The 16950-nt window shown below is 45.6% G+C and overlaps 1 protein-coding gene across 3 annotated transcripts in view; it reads left to right on the forward strand.

Moving 5' to 3' along the window:
- The window catches only part of LOC111850071 (laminin subunit alpha-1-like), a 55596-nt gene that overhangs the window by 38197 nt on the left and 449 nt on the right, over window positions 1-16950 (forward strand). For all 3 annotated transcript variants that reach the window (XM_023823541.2, XM_023823543.2, XM_023823544.2), the window contains 27 exons: window positions 1115-1259; window positions 1409-1619; window positions 1889-2005; window positions 2433-2587; window positions 2811-2928; window positions 3733-3835; window positions 4025-4135; window positions 4628-4810; window positions 4891-5045; window positions 5668-5811; window positions 6528-6661; window positions 7114-7261; window positions 7353-7477; window positions 8486-8645; window positions 8840-8984; window positions 10713-10854; window positions 11137-11251; window positions 11362-11529; window positions 11629-11777; window positions 12012-12197; window positions 12545-12689; window positions 13229-13335; window positions 13914-14103; window positions 14451-14609; window positions 15046-15199; window positions 15293-15426; window positions 16244-16466. In XM_023823541.2, coding sequence (XP_023679309.1) covers window positions 1115-1259; window positions 1409-1619; window positions 1889-2005; window positions 2433-2587; window positions 2811-2928; window positions 3733-3835; window positions 4025-4135; window positions 4628-4810; window positions 4891-5045; window positions 5668-5811; window positions 6528-6661; window positions 7114-7261; window positions 7353-7477; window positions 8486-8645; window positions 8840-8984; window positions 10713-10854; window positions 11137-11251; window positions 11362-11529; window positions 11629-11777; window positions 12012-12197; window positions 12545-12689; window positions 13229-13335; window positions 13914-14103; window positions 14451-14609; window positions 15046-15199; window positions 15293-15426; window positions 16244-16466 — 4026 coding nt within the window. The remainder of the gene's footprint in view (window positions 1-1114; window positions 1260-1408; window positions 1620-1888; window positions 2006-2432; window positions 2588-2810; window positions 2929-3732; window positions 3836-4024; window positions 4136-4627; window positions 4811-4890; window positions 5046-5667; window positions 5812-6527; window positions 6662-7113; window positions 7262-7352; window positions 7478-8485; window positions 8646-8839; window positions 8985-10712; window positions 10855-11136; window positions 11252-11361; window positions 11530-11628; window positions 11778-12011; window positions 12198-12544; window positions 12690-13228; window positions 13336-13913; window positions 14104-14450; window positions 14610-15045; window positions 15200-15292; window positions 15427-16243; window positions 16467-16950) is intronic.

A 16950-nucleotide genomic window follows, 5' to 3' on the forward strand; every position in this document is an offset into this window, starting at 1 on the left:
AAACTGTCTGGGGCCCCTAGACCCAAAAAGAACAGTCTTGCTTCCATCTGTCCACAAAATGTTGCAGCGTTTCTCTTTAGGCCAGTCAATGTGTTCTTTGGCAAATTGAAACCTCTTCAGCACGTGTCTTTTTTTCAGCAGTGGGACTTTGCGGGGGCTTTTTGCAGATAGTTTGGCTTCATATAGGCATCATCTGATTGTAACAGAACTCACAGGTAACTTTAGACCTTCTTTGATTTTCCTGGAGCTGATCATTGCCTGAGTCTTTGCCATTTTGGCTATTCTTCGATCCATTCGAATGATAGTTTTTCGTTTTCTTCCACGTCTTTTAGATTTTGGTTGCCGTTTTAAAGCATTTGCAATCATTTTAGCTGAGCAGCCTATTATTTTCTGCACTTCTTTATATGTTTTCCCCAATCAACTTTTAAATCAAGGTACGCTGTTCTTCAGTCTGGAATGACCCATTTTACTCAGAATTTCAGAGAGAAATGCACTATAACCAGCATGTACAACATTTGCTGCCTTCCTTCCTTAAATAAGGCCCATAATTGGCACCTACTTTTTCACAGAATGAATGACCTCACAAATTGAACTTCACACTGCTATTATTTTGAACACACCCCTTTCAGGTAATGATTCTGTTACACATAATCAGCAGCATTCATGTCATGACTGTTGGGTCTGTTGGTTTTCCATTACTCTGCTACACCTACTAGTAAATTATTTGCCATGTAGTAATATAATTTCTACCAAAAACGGTGATTGATCAGGTTAGTCATGTCGGACTGCTATTATTTTGAACACAACTGTAAAGTGTGCGCAGCAGAATTGTTCTGATATACTAAACTGCAAATTATAAATCAATCTGAAATCAGTTAAAATCTTGATGTAACAAACTGGAATAACAGTTAAATGTAAACAAGCAAGAACATTACTTGTTAGGCAGCCATTTTGTGCCAGGTGATGGAGCTTGGTGCACTCTAGGTTGCAATGAGCAGTGCAGACAGAATGACTATAAGCAGGAAAGTTTTTTGTAGGGTTAAAGCACACGCGTCTGCACATGTGTCAGCTGTGGCAGAAGCTAAGTGCACCAAAATATTACTGTGTGCATCAGCTTTAGAGGAAACAGTCAGCAGTCTGAACAAAACCCTGCAAGATGTCAACACCACCCAGCTGATGGAGCTGATACCACCCATGCTGGGGGCCATGAGCCAGGTCAACATGAGCCCTGGCCGGACCACGGCCTCCGACGCACTCGGGTCAGTTTCAAGGTTCCGTATCTGGATGTCCGACGGCCAGCCCGTACAGATGGTGAAATGCACTGCGAGAAGAATATTGCATGAGCAGTGTCCAGGCCAAAGAGAAACGTAGCAACCCATCTAAAAAAATGTGTCTGAACCCTGCGCAGGGCCGCAATTGGGCTCCATTGGATGGTTCAGAGGGATTTCCACACACCCTGGCAGGAAATGGAAGCACTGGTCAAGTCGGTCAGCTTCAAACTATCACAGAAGGATGTACAGCTGCAGAGCGCACAGGAGCAGCTGCTGCTTATCCGCTCCAAGATAAGCCACACCCTCCGGCTGCTGGTCCCCGCCCCTGCCAACCTGGACAAGTTCCATGTCAGTCTTCTGTCCCACGCTCTCCGTCTCTCCAGTTCCTATTGTGGTGCTGATTTGTTTATCAGTTCACACTCATACCAGTGCGATTTCATAGCTGCTCCCTCCTGATTTGTATTCGCTGGAGGCTTAAGGTCCGGCTTTTGGCCTACAGAAGCTCCTTTCCTTTGTCATTTAGGCTCTGCATATTGTATCAGCGTGCAGCACCTCACTGGATTGCAAGTGAGCGCCAGCCTTCACACTGTGTTTAATCGTGTCTCTCCCGATGTCAGGAGCGGAAACAGAGCGTTGGCGTCCTGGTAGAGGCGGCCAAGATGCAGCTGGTGGAGGCCTGGGATCTCCTAGCTGATATTAACAACACGTTGGACAATACAGGCACTGCTCCAGTTGTAAGTTGGGCCTGTCGTGCAAATGTAGATGCTTAAAAAAGAAAATAATTATCACTAAGTCAAAAAGTCGAAGTTATGGCATATTACTGTGCAATCCAAACCACATGTCCAGTCTAATCTCCATCTAAGGTCACACACACACACACATAAACACACTCACTTTAGAGACACCAACTGATGTCCTTGAACTGTGGGGGGGGGGGGCTTTTACATTTTTACATAGCTTGATATATACTCCTTATGTACCTTAAATGTGGGTCTGAGAGCAGGTTCCCTGCATGGGGTTGCCCCTTCAGGGTGCAGGTTACTTGAGGTATTGAGGTTTATTATGGGGTTTTGCTGTATAAATGCTTCAGTTCCCCTTGAGGCAGTAGCTGAACTGGGATAGTATTTACCGGTAAGTTCTGGTGCTGGTGTGTCCTGGCAGCTTTCGGACATCCACGGTCAGCTCGGGGCTGAGAGCACAGCTTTAAAAGAGCGAGTGGACACACTGGGGACTCGCTTGGAGAATGTTTCAGAATTGATGTCTGAAGTGGAGGATCACACACAGCTGCTGCAGGACAAGGCCCTCGTGCTGCACACGTATGTGCTCCATCCCCAGATCATACGCTCCGGGGTTTTATTATTTGATCAATAACAGCACTGGATTGACTTTTTCATTCATTTATGTTTTTCAATGAACATACTTGATCATCAACCAAAATGGAACTGAAAAGTAAACAAACAATGAATATTTAGTGTAATATAAACATTTTAAAAAGCATAGCCAGTCGCTGTAACGTGTTAACACATTCATTCATTCCAGAGTTATACTGGCCGCAAAGAATTCTTCCCTGAAAGCAATCAACGCCCTCTTTGTTAACTTCAAAATCTTCCTGGACATTCAGGAAGCAGAGTACTTGGCAGAGCTGGCCGACATGATGGTGAGCCACCACCTTTCTTTTCTGCAGTCTCCCACAGACCATCTTGTATAGCTGCTTGTCTGGGGCAGGATCTCCGTGATGCTGAGTGTATCCCAGGATGGCCCCAAGTCCATTACAGCGTACACACTCATCCCGTGTGGATAATTCAGAGACTGAATCCATTCATTTAAAGTGCTGGTAATGCTTTACAGTAACTGTACCTTTATGAAGGTGCACTTAATGTTCTATGAATGCATAATGAATGCATTATGAAGGTGCAGTTAGTGTGAAGTGTTACCAGAGTGCCTTTATACTGTATGAGGAAAACTGAGAACATCTAATAAGTGCATGCAAATACAAGGAGAAATGCCCAACTCAACACACAAATAAGAGAGGCTGGGAATCAGCGATACTCAAGTGGAGGATGACCATGCATAGAGAGCATTTGCTTTGGAATGCAGCCCCCATCTCCTAGACCTGTGGGGGATGAACGGTTCTAATTAAGTGAACTTATCTCTGCTGTGTCCAGTCATCCCACAGGAGCAAGTGGGAGTGGGAAAAACAGTAAGTTGATTAGCAGGCTGGAGTGTAGGAGGAGTGTTACTTCATCTGGATGATCTTCGATTTATCATAGTTTAGTCTAGCAACAAAAATGATATTGCACACATCGATTCCAATTACTTATCTGTTCTTAAGCTGACATACTGACTAATTTTGCCTACCCTAGGATGTGTTTTTCACCATCCTACGTTTTGTGGAAGTTTGTTCTCTGTGGTACACCACCGTTGGGGAAGGTGGTTTATTTACGACATCATCGTTTTCCAGGCTCCCGTAGTGGACGACTCTGTGAGAAACCAGAGCGTTGAGGCTATGCAGCACAGTCACATGATCTGGGCAGAGGGTGCGGCACTCAACAGTCCTGTTGTCGGTGAGTCGTGGGACATGGTGTCATGATGAATGTTGCTTGACTAATGGTAGCCTGATGGCATGACTGTTAAGGACATGGACCAGAAGTATAGAGGCTCCATTATCAGTCTTGCTGTTGTACCTTTGAACCTGAATTGACCATGTTGGTAAAAGCTCAGTGGTCCAACGTACAAACCTGTTTTCTGCCTAGACCTCTCTATGAATGTCACTGAAAGGAGTCAGGAGCTCAACTCAATCCGAGAACGGATCCACAGCATCCCCAGCCAGCTGCCCAAGTCCTTGACCATCAGCGAGGCTAAGAGTATGTATCCATGGTACCCTCGAGAGGAGCCATTACTGAGCACCTTCAATGTGATCAGAGTGAATGGATGCCGGAAAGGCACATGCCAGGACAGGAGGCTGTATAACCTGTGATCACTATGGCTCACTGGGTACAAGTCTGAGTTCTGGTGTTGGCTCCGTGTCCAAATGGAGCTTTCAGGTTTAAGTACTGCCTGTTTACCTTAATTTTCCCTTGAGGATCAATGGAGTCATCTGGATGATGACTTTGTAATCTCAGTCCCAAGGGGATATGACCCCATCTTTAATAATGTTGTCCACGGTTCAAAGAGTATTATGTTTAGATACAGAATTAGAAACCACTTTTAAAAATACCATAGTATATAGTATGGCATTTGAGGTTATTCATGCAATACACCGGTCATCATGTGTGCTACTTCTAATGGGATGTAAACTTTTTGGTTAAGGGGTTCTCACCCTAGTTGCACTCTCTACTGATCTGCTGTCTCCCTAGCGACCAGTCAAAAGATCCTTGAGTCCAAGGAGCTGGTGTCTATGGCTAATGCCTCCCTGCAGTCCACGCTGCAGCTGCTCCAGAACCTCAGCCAGAAGCTGGAGGAGTCCTCCATCTTGGCAGCTCAGGTCAATAAGGACACAGAGGCCACAGAAAGCTTGCTCAGCATTTCCCAAGAGGCTGGTGAGCCGGGTAGCTCTACCTCGTCTATGGGCTGACGTGTCATGGATGCTGTTCATGCTAAGAGTCTCATCTTCTCAAAGTGAAGGCCATGGAGTCTGTGTTTGGGGAGGTGGAGGCCCGGGTTCAGCATCTTTCGGATCGCCTCGGGCCCCTCAGGACCCTGGGCGAGCATCTGAGCCGGAACCTGTCTGAAATCCGAGAATTAATCAAGCAGGCACGCAAGCAGGCCAGCTCGGTCAGTGTAACCCCCCCCCTACTCCCACACCCCTGAAAAAACAAATGAATTCTCAGCCATCTTCAAAGTTTACAGTTGGACAGTTTCACTATCGAGTGAGTCCCATCAAATATTACAAAGAACCCATCCTGGGTCTTGAACCTGCAGGATTTAAAGCCTCGGCCAAAATGTTGTTTAGTGTTAAGATTAGCGAAAGTTTTTGTGAAACATGAAACAAAAAAACACAAGCATGAAACTTTCCATTTGGTAACTGGATCAACGGCTGTAGTTACATGTGAGCCATCTCCTGACCCTTGGTGTAGGCCTAACTCTGACCTTCGGAGACCATACTTCAGTAGTGAGAATGGTTCAGAGTCATATATATACTTGTGATTTAATTACCAGTAGTGTAGAATTTGTATAAATAACCAGATAGATTCTTGCCACCTTCAAATCCATAGCTCTTGGTTGTGTCTTGCTGCTGTTATTATTTTTCTTATTTTATAATATTGCCACAAAATATTTCAAATTAGTCATCCTGTAAATTGGGCATTTAAACAAACAGCTGAAACTCACCTGGGACTTGACATGGGAAATGTTGGCCTTCCCACAATGCAGCAGTCCCCTGCCTTTCCTTGTGCAGATTAAAGTGGCCGTGTTGGCAGACCAAGACTGCGTGCGCGCCTACAAGCCTGAGCTGTCCTCCAGCAACCTGAACACCCTGACCCTGACCGTGAAGACCAGTGAGGCAGACAACCTTCTCTTCTACATGGGCAGCAACTCCAGTGTGAGTGAGGAAAATGTTAGGGCTGCTGCTTAATCTCTGACTGGTGCAGAGATTGCAGTGTGTGTCAACAAAGAGCCAGTGGTCTGGTGGTGAGGCGGGTGTTTGCCAGGTCTCAGACAAGCAACATGAACTGTTGGCATCCTTTAATATTTAATTTTCATAAAAGGGAGAACAAATAAGGTTCCATGGATGGTGGTTCAAATTCCATCCCACACTACCTGTAATGTACAATTTGCATGTTCTCCCCATGTTGTGTGGATTTCCTCTCACAGTACAAACACATACAGTTTTGCTAACTTTTGTCTCCAAGTTGTCTGTAGTGTGTGCATCTGTGGACCTGGTAATGGACTAGTAAGCCCCCCAGGCTGTACCCCCATATTGTGCCCTGTGTTGCCTGGGTTAGGCTCCAGCCCTCCCCCCACGACAATGTACGTGCTAATTCTATAGTCAGTCCTGGATCAAATCTTCTTTAACTTGATAGCTGTGATCCCTTTAAAACGACTAGCTCCCTACCAAGAAAGAAATATGGTTTAAACTTGCAGTAAACGGTGTCGATTTTCCTAAATGGTTCACAATTCTGAGGTCCGTTTCCCGAATCAATACAACTCTGGCCGGCTTTCAGCATTCGCCATGTGAATGAGAAATTGCAGAATGTACGTGTGCCGCTGCTGCAGACAGATGCAGTCGTAGCAAACTGAGAGTGACATGTTACCCAGGATGACTTCCTGGCCGTGGAGACGCTCGGTGGGATGGTCTCCTTCCTCTGGGATGTGGGCTCTGGACATGGTAAACTGGAGTATCCTGACCTCCAAATTGACAACGACAGGTGGTACCGGATACATGCGAGAAGGTCAGAATTTAACATTTAGCCACATTTTAATGATCTTCTTTTATTTTTACATGGTATGTCAGGATTTTCATCAAAACCTAAAATGCTAAGTGTGGCTAATCTCTCCAAATGATCATATTAATGAAGCATATTAATGACTCCTGGCAGTCTACAGGGGCTTTGAAAAAGGACCGTATGATTTTTCCTGCTTGACTGGGTGGAGGGCTTCCTTCCACATGAGCATGTAAACACTGTTAAATATTTCCCTGATTTGAAAGAATTAAGCCTTCAGTCTTATTTGTTAGCTATTTACAAACCTGTGTTTCATTCAGAAATGAGGTTGTGACCCATACACTTAATAAACGCATGACATCCTGCTACATTAAGGTTAACACGTATTCACTCAACAATACAAAGTGGTTAATAAAATGTGTGTGCAGTGTTTGACGGTGCATTGCACGCGTCATCTGCAGGTTCGGACGACGTGGCTCCCTGAACGTTTGGGACCTGCAGTCGAACCCGAGACCCACTGTGGAGGCCTCTTCTCCTGGCCTCTCCGTGGTGCTGGACGTGGATGAGTCCACCCTGATATTTGTCGGGGGACTTGGCAGACAGATCAAGGTACACTGGGCCTCTGCAATGCCTCTGAGGGACAGGGACACCATTCAGAAGGTTCTCATTGCTCATTGTTTTTTTGTTCCCCGCTGAACAGAAATCTGAGGCTGTGGAGGCCACTGACTTCAGTGGCTGTATGGCTGAGCCCTGGCTCAACGGCAAGAACATCGGGCTGTGGAGCTACGTGGAGAGACACGGGAAATGCCAGGGCTGTTTCACAAGGTACTTTTAGCGGAAAAAAATCCGCATCCGCCTGTCTGTCGCTGTCATTTTCTGTATGGATAGGAGAGTGAAGCCCTCTAACTCAAGCGGGAATCATCTATCACCTCCAGGTTCATGGACCATGTTTGTATTTGTTAAACGGTCAAATTCGATCCTCAAACATCCCAAAGCCTGGGTGCCCAAAGCAAGATGCTTCATGTGTCTGTTTTGAAAAACCGTACAAACGTCTTAGGCAGTCATGGAAAATGATGCTTAAATGATCTTCATGCAGGTGTAAAACGTTCCTATCATGTCTGTCAAAATGTGTTCATTTCCTAAAATGACCCCAGTATTTACGGCAACCATCCAATACACCCATTTATTTTTTAATTTGACCACCAGCACACCTTGTACGCTAGTAGTCAAATCACTGACTTTTTAAACTATTTAAATTAATTAATTGAGTGAACTTGTGATAAAATGTAACAAACACATAGAATGGCTGAGGTGCCCCTGAGCAGAGGTTTGGGAACTGAAGTGGTGTTCATCTAACCATCTAACTGTTTGGAGGACAGAAGAAATTACTGTTAGTTTTTATAATGTTACTCTTCATATGCATATATTCTAAGGTTCACTTGTGTTTTTTGTTCTGAGCAAATATATATTTACTACTCAGATGAATAGCATCAAACATTTCCTTTGACTGCCTGAGACTTTTGCACAGTGCTGTATATCTTTGGATTGCAGTGATCTGCAGTTTGTCCAGGGCAGTACAGGGCTTAAGGCAGGCTATCAAAGCCACTGTTCTCTCTATGTCTGGGTTCCAGAATCATGCCCCGGGGGTGTGAACAGTGGGCAGCGCCTCGATAAAGATGCTTCTTAGATCCGTGCATGTTGATACACCTCTCAGGGCACTGGTGTCAATGGTGACCCTTTAAAAACAGCAGAAGACCTGTCGCCTGACAGAAATGTGTTGCACTGTAGCGCTAACATACCGCTGGTGTCCCCTTTCTCCGTATGATGTGTCAGTCTGCATGAAGAAGAAGAAGAAGAAGCCTCTTTTCAGTTTGACGGCAGCGCGTACGCGGTGGTGCAAAAAGCCCTTCGCTCTTCAGCAACCCACATAGTCATGCACTTCAAGACCTTCTCTCCGAACGGCCTGCTTATTTACATGGCCTCTGACACCATGGTGCGTCCCCAAGTTGTCACACGAAAAACGATGTTTTTTTAGATCCCGTTCTGTATTGCATTTACTAGTTTAAAGAACCTGTCATTTTAGTGGTAATGGTTGTTTGAGTCTTACACATGAAAACCTTACATTTTGTTGATATTGCTGTTCAATATGTATTGCCAGTTTCCATAATGCTTTCTCTCGTTTTTTAGAAAGACTTTTTGGCCATTGAGCTTGTGGATGGAAGAGTACAATTGACCATTGAGCTTGGAGAAGGGCCGCTCGTCCTCAGCACCACCGAGCCCTACAACACTGGGAAATGGCACCAAGTCACCCTTCATAGGGATAAACATAACGGTGCGCCTTTTGTTTTTGTTTCTTTTCTTCACAGTCCTCCTTGCCACATTACCTGGAATGATACTCCCTACAAAACGTGATCTTCACAAACATATCTTTGAGGTGGTCCCTAACTTGAGGTAGACTTGAGTTTGAAAAGCACTGAGAGTTTTAGGGTAGTCCAAGAGAATGTTGTCTTTAAACATGTCATCATCTCCATTAGAGCTGGACGATTTATCAATTTCAAGTCGGAATCAACGGGATTAGCAAATCGCAAAGGCTGCGATTTAGGATATACATTATATACAGCACGTCGGACCCAGGATTTAAAACTGTTGTGAGAATAGTTTTACAACTTCATGCCATGCTCCCTGTGTGACAGTCATTCTCACCAATCACAAGTGCCGTGCTTCTTGCGTGCCAGTCATGCTCACCAATCAGAAGTGGCCTAAGAAGGCGTATAGGCCCACAAACAGCAAACACGTGAAACCCAAGGAAAATGTTACATTCGCGGTGCGGAAAAATACTGATTCCGCTACTGAGCTACAGTATAAGTGAATTGCCCTCCTATTTCATGGTCCGAGATTGTTTCAGAAAGGTCCTTTTAGAACCGGAGACCTCTTTTTAAACACCAGCAGCAACATATTTCAGCATGTCAAACCTTTTGTTTGTGATAATGGGCAATAGCATTAGCATACTGCTAATCCATCAAAAGAACAATGAGACAGTCAGTAATCCTCACAGCAAAAAAAGCCGTAAAACCCATAATACAGTTGTGTTTATGTCATATGTTTTTGTGCTTATGAATTTAAGTATTTCCAAATATTAATCTTGTGAAATTAATCTTAATCTCACAATAGTAATAAAATAAAAGTCTTGCTTTAAAATAAATACTAAAAGAACAGATCGCGTTAATCGCTATTACAGTTGGGTATGGGCACATGGTCTTATTATTTAGAAAAGATACAAAAAGAGATGCATATAATATTCATTCGTTTTGTATTTGCCCGAATAACAAAGCAGAGGAATGATAAGCTGCTTCAGTCGAAAACTGCATTTTACTTCTCATTTAAAATAAAACGCAGGGTTGGCAACTTTGGTCAGCTGGATGGAGTGAGATTTTCTGTTTTCCGTATGCAGTTGTTAAAAGACGTGAAACCAACATGAAATCACCAATAAACTACTTATTTTTATTCAACATTTTTTAAAATGCATACTACTTTTAAAAATTTCCAGCTTTGCAGTTTCAGGACAGAACACCCACTCTGTTATGAACATTACGGCTTTTTGGTTGAGAGTGTTAGATTCGCTGCTGTTATTAACACTAACACATTAGTGCAGACAAAAGGGCCGCATACACCAAAGTAGTTCTTGCTTTTTCATTGGCGTGGGAAAAGGCGGTTCTAGTGTTATTAGAGGGGTAATTAGGGTTACCTGCAAGATCGCTATTGTTTTTCTTTTTGCCGCAATTGTTTTCATTATTACTTTATTTAACTTAACACACCACATCTTTAAATTCTCATCCTTGCATTAGAATATTGACCAGTTAATATCTTGTTATTGGTATCTCATGTAATGCTGTGTCATGTTTTAAATTTACTACACACTTAATATTGAACTGAAGCTTGATATAAAAAATTATATCGCAAATCAAATCGTAATCGCAATGTCTGTCAGAAAAATCGCGATTAGATATTTTCCGCCAAATCGTTCAGCCCAAATCTCCATGCATATCTTTGCCTCCTTTAGGTCTGCTGACGGTAATAGACACCAGTGACCCTAGCAATAAAGAGGAATTGGAGGGCCAGTCTCTTGGCACGGATTCTGACCTGAACCGCTCAGAACATGACCCCATCTACATTGGCGGGCTTCCTGAAATCAGATCAGCCTTGTAAGCATTGTCCTGGCTACAGGTTTGAAGCAGACCACAGTGTCTAGTGAACCAGAGCTACATTTAGTTTCATGTTCCTCACTAGTTTCATGAAGACATTTTGGCAGTGTTCCCACTATATACAGCAATGCTGCTGTATATATTTACCATTTCCCAGATGATATTCAGCGTGGCTACCAAGAAGGGGTCTTCACTGGAGGGTATATACTGTATGAATTTGCTAAGCCCCCTAAAACATATCACTGCAGCTTCCAGTGAAACTTCTATCTGTCTGTTTTCAAGATTGCTGCCCAGTACAAGGTCATTCACTGGATGCATCAAAGACGTGGAGATCAGTCGTACGAACTTCGACCTGCTAGATAATGCTCACGGTGTGACAAAAGGATGTGTTTTAGAGGTAGACCATCTGTTTTATTTTGCATTTGGGGGAAGAACATCTCCTGAACAAAAGTCTGGGTGAAGTAGGTTAGGTTACCCAATGTAATGGCAGGTCCCTCTGTTCTTTAGCCTATCCACAGTGTCACAGTCCGAAGGGGGGGCTTTCTGGAGCTTCCCGCCTTGACGCTGCTCCCACAGGCTGAAGTAATGGCCACCTTCTCCACACACAGTGGTAATGGTCTCATTCTGGCGGGCTTCACTGAGGCCGAGCGGCGAAAGCGCTGGCAGAACAACCAGGTACGTTATAACTTCGGCAACCCCAACCTTCGTTATTACGTCACTGTGATCACATGACCTTCGGAAGAAGAATGGCACCTCTTTGTGTCTGCGTCGCAGCCTTTCCTCGCTGTCGCACTGGTGTCCGGCCAGCTGGAGGCGCACGTGAGTGCGGGTGAGGGAGACACACGTAAGGTTGTGCTACAGTCGAGGACCGGGACCTTCAGCGATGGGCAGAAACACTCCCTCATCCTCCAGTGGCAAAACAGGTTCGTGGGAGAGATCTCATCCCGTGAAAGCTGCTGCCGTTGCTGAAACACGGAGATTCACCAGATCACCCTGGCAGGAAGTGGACATCATGTACTTCCTGTTTCTTTGCCTTGTTGACCACATCGAATTAACATTTATTTATGACACTTCTGTCCAAAGGCAGATAGTATGTCACGGCAGAAATGCATTGTGGGGGTTTATCATAGCTCACCCTATTGTGTGTTTGTGTGCAGGACAGTGACGTTGCTTGTGGATGAGGACAGTCAGGACACTGTGACCTTGGGCCCATCATCCGAGGATGAAACCCTGAGCCAGTCCGTCTTTTACGTGGGTGGGCTTCCTCCGGGGATGGCTGCTGGGGCCCTTGGGATCCTCGACTCCTTCCACGGCTGCATCAGCGACTTGGCCGTGGACTCCGTGTAAGGCACTTGTGGCTGTGTTCGGTTCTGGACGGAGGTTGAGGTGGAGGGATGGCATAACAGTTAAAGAAATCACGACCGTATTGTTTCTGGCCCTGAAGATAACCATGCTGTTGTTTTCAGGCAGCTGAACTTCAGCCAATATCCATATTTCCAGCCATTAAATTCAAATAACATGGTTTTAATAAGTGAAATATTCACTAGAATTAGAGTATTTTACAACCTGTTTCGCAGTTTAACTTGACATTTCGATGGCTCCCATTTATGCAATATCAGGAATTGGTTTGACGAGGTGTTTGGTCATGATTCTGCTGCTTATTCGTGCTCCTCTGTTCTTTCCATCGAAGGCTCCTGAACTTCTCCAGTGCGGTGCAGCATCAGGGCATAGAGATGGCCTGCATGCTGGTCCTGCCGGAAGAGACGACGGCTGGGCCCACCCAGACCCCACCTGCTTCTGTCACCTCCCCCCCAGCCACCCTGAGCCATGCCACAGTAAGCCCTCCAGTCTCTCGGAAAACCAGGCCTGCTGTGACTGGTTTCAACCTCAAGTTCTCCATCATGCTCTATCACAGTAATTAGAGTCAGCTGAGTCATTGCCAGTGTTGGCAATTTCACTCTAATTGCATCCTAATTATGTCAAAGTTCTTTGTCTTAAGCCTTCCTACATCAGTGACTCGACAACCCTCTTCTGCGGCTTTATGATGATGCTTAAAAATCCAGTTATACGCATTTGCTGCAAAGCTATCGCCAAATATGAGTATAAATCACCCCCCCCCCCCCCCCCCAATACACTGGGGCGGAAATACTGCCATGCGCCGGAAAACGCCAGGGGAGTGAAAGGGAGACGCTGTGTGTTACATGATGGCGAGAGCTTCCTGTGGTCCGGAGCAATTTTAAATGAGGCTTCAAAAGATGCCCCCCCACCACCCCAGATCAAAGCAGGGCTGTGAAGAAGGGTCCCCCCCCCCCAAATCAAAGTGAAGGGCCATATCAAAGTTGGCAGCTCTGTCTTTTCTTGTCGCCCTTACCAGTGTGCCGCAGCAGATCAGACAGAAAGTATCCCCGGCGCCTACCAGTTCGGCATATTGAGGCACAGTCACATGACCCTCAACATTAGCGAGCAAGCCGTTCGGGCCGGGTCAGTTCGCCGCCTTCCGTCGGGAACATGCTGGAACACGCCTGCTCCAATTATGAAAGTTTGGAACACATTATTATTATTATTATTATTATTATTATTATTATTATTATCATCACAAAAAGGCCCTCCACTGCATAAGTAGTTATGGAGGATGGATGGATGGCTAGTATCATTCATTTTACTTTGGCTATATGAAATATATTCAAGGACTAACATTACTGGTACTCAAGTAAGCATTTGTGGTATAAATATCTAAATATGCTTTAATTTCCTGTCATAACTGTGTAAATGCATACTTATTTTATGCACAACTGCATAAAAAAATTAGCACGCATTTCATCCTTTATATCATGAAAATGAACTCAGGTACCAGTTATGTCAATCACAGAATATATTTTAATTTATCAATATTCCCTAAAAAAGGTGTTTTATAAGGTACAATACTGGAGAATTTTAGCAGCATTCAGAGATCTATAGTTACACACGGGAGACATTCTAAGACAAGCGCAGTGCTGAGAAACAAGGAATTGTCGTGGTTCAGGAGAACCAAGGAGGTAACATTGTGAACGTCCCTACAGCTTCTCTTTGGAGCTCTCCCTGCGCACCTTCGCTTCCAGCGGCCTGCTCTTCCACATGGCGGCCCCCACCCAGACAGACTACGCCACGCTGCAGCTGTGGGGGGGGCAGCTCTTCTTCACCTGCAACCTCGGCAGGAATGCGGCCACCGCCAGCCTTGCCGAGCACGTCGATGACGGCCAGTGGCACGCGGTGAGTGGCCTTCTCCAGAAGAATTCCAGATAAAGGCAGCTGAATCTCTTTGTGGCTGTTTTCATGTCTATGAACCCAAGAACGCTGAAAGTGAAGCACCCCCTCTGGCTGTTGGTGGTAATTCTGTAGAATTACCTGTAGAATTGCCTACAGTTTTCATCAAAAAAAAAAAAAAAACAGAGGCAACATTATTATATTATACCACGACACTGTTGAATTCTTGAACCTCAGTGGTCAGAGGGGTGTTTAGTAATGATGCCAATGAACTTTTGTTGGTTGTTACACCTTTCAGCCCTCTGAGCTCAAAACATCTTCCCATGCCTCTGCGTTAACCCCCCTGGTTACAGATCAAAGCAGACTTTGGGAAGAGGAGTCTGAAGATCAGTGTTGACGGCCAGGAGTCCACCACAGTGCAGGCCAAGGGGAAGACCAACAATTTGGATGTGAGGGGCATACTGTACCTGGGAGGCTTGCCATCAAACTACAAAGCCAAGAGCATCGGAAATGTAAGAGTGATCTCTCAGCTCTCTGTGATGCATTCTTGCTGAAAAGAAGGAGCCTGATTTTCATCCATATTTTGTCTGGTTTCAGTAAGTTCTTTCTAAGTCAGGGTTGCCATGGTCCTGCATCTGTCTCGGAGCAACCCGAACACAAAATGAGCTCACCACTGTCAGTCACACACACGCACTATTTTTATAGCTCGTTTAGAGTGCACATCTTTGGACTGTGGGAGGAAACTGCAGAAAAATATGCACAAGACATGAATGTTCCACACAGATATTCAGGCACTGGAAGCTGGAGCTGATTTTGCTAAATAAACGAGTTAATTTTGGCAGGTGACCCCCGCCCCCCAGAACTGAAATACAGCTGGGGATGGTTCATTTTATGACAAGGGACGCTCTTGCGTTGACATCCATCTGTGGGTGGTTAACTTTGTGACAGGTGACCCACAGCATCGCTGGCTGTGTGAGAGGAGTGACCCTGAACGGGGTCCCCCTGGACATGGAAAACCCCATCGCGTCCTATTCCACCTCAGGGTGCTTCTCTCTTGTCCAGAAGGGAACCTTCTTGGGTGGTAGTGGATTTGCAGCTTTCGGTAAGACCCAGAAAACCTGACTTTCACGGGGGCTTTAATGGTAGCAAGTGGCACATTGATGGATGGGGTACTCCCTGTCGTGTACCTCCCCAGCTAAGGAAGGCTACAAGGTGGGCATGAATGTCAAGGTGGACCTGGAGTTCCGCACCACGGCCCTCAACGGCGTTCTGCTCGGAGTCAGCAGCACCAAGGCGGATGGGATTGGGCTGGAGCTGATCAATGGACAGGTGAGAGTCAGGGCAGAGTCACAGTAGCGTCACGGCAGACGCATGGGAACCGTGTCCATCACAGACGGCACCACCACAATCACCATGACCGTCCCGTGTAGCACCAGGCATACAGAGATATGAATTTTGCATTTATACATTTAAAACAAGGGATCCTGGTAAATGCATCCTGAAATGTTAATGTGACAGATCCATCAGTCTTCCAGCCACTTACCCTAGTCAGGTGGCCGAGGGACACTGAGCCCAACCCAGGATGCCAGTCCATCAGAGGGCACATATGAGGGCGACACGCCGGCTGGGACGCCAGTCCATCAGAGGGCACATACACATTATATTTACTTTTATCCAAAGTTTGAGAAATTGAGAAAGCAGGGTCAGCCAGTCCCAGAATTTGGGGGCGTGATGCAAAAATCACACACACACACACACACACGTACAGGTTTGTATTCATATCTTCGTGGGGACCATCCATTCATTTCTATGGGCAATACCCTAATCCCAACAATGACAACCTGAACTCCTACCTCGGCCATAACCTTAACCATAAGTAACCAAACAAAATACCGGTCTTTTGGCATTTTTAGTTTTGAACGCAGTCACAGATTTTTTATAAAACTAAATTTCACTGTTTATGGAACCGATAAAATGGTCCCCCCAATGTCAAAATAACAGGTTTTTATCACGTTGTGATATGTAATGTAATGTAATGTAATGTAATGACCCACGCACACACAGTGATGTAGGAGGTATACTAAAAAAAAATCTTGGAACCCCCCCCCCTCCCGAAATGCACCCCCCACCATGTTGGCACCTGCAGGTGTGGTTCCACGTGAATAACGGGGCGGGCCTCATCTCCGCCGCCTACGACCTGGAGCAGCACGGCCAGCTGTGCGACGGCCTTTGGCACACGGTGACGGCCAATAAGACCAAGCATGGCGTGAGTCTGACGGTGGACGGGGTCACCGTGCGCAGCGAGAACCCGCATCCCCGGGCCTCCTCAGTGGACTCCAACAACCCCGTCTACGTGGGGGGCTTTCCTGGTATGCAGATCCCCTCCTCCTCCTCCTCCTCCTCCTCCTCCTCCTCCTTCTCACTATGCTTACTCACTTTCCAGGTGCAACTTCCCTGTCTTATTCAATACCCTCCTGAGATCCAGCAGTCCATTTTTGTCCCCTGTAGAAGACATCATGTTTTTGCCCCTATCTCATAATATTCATGCCACCATATTAAGTCCTATAGTTCCTTTAAAGAGGACAGTCGGGGCTTAAAGATGACATCACATAAGGATGTGTTTTCTACCATGCCCATTAAATAGTGACCATACCTAATGCTTTCTGGCAAATTCACAAACATTGCCATCGGTAGGGGACAACTTTTGCTTTACATATTGGGGCATGCTGGTGGGCTGTAGGCTGAATGTCTGTACATCGTCATGGTTACCTGGGGACATTATTTTACCTGCCGGCTGCAGTAAATTACACAGGGACATTTTAAGGGTCTCTCCCGATGTGCCCCCCCCCCCAG

This window comes from Paramormyrops kingsleyae, chromosome 1 (genome assembly GCF_048594095.1).
Source record: "Paramormyrops kingsleyae isolate MSU_618 chromosome 1, PKINGS_0.4, whole genome shotgun sequence".
In the NCBI taxonomy this organism is placed as follows: Eukaryota; Metazoa; Chordata; class Actinopteri; order Osteoglossiformes; family Mormyridae; genus Paramormyrops; species Paramormyrops kingsleyae.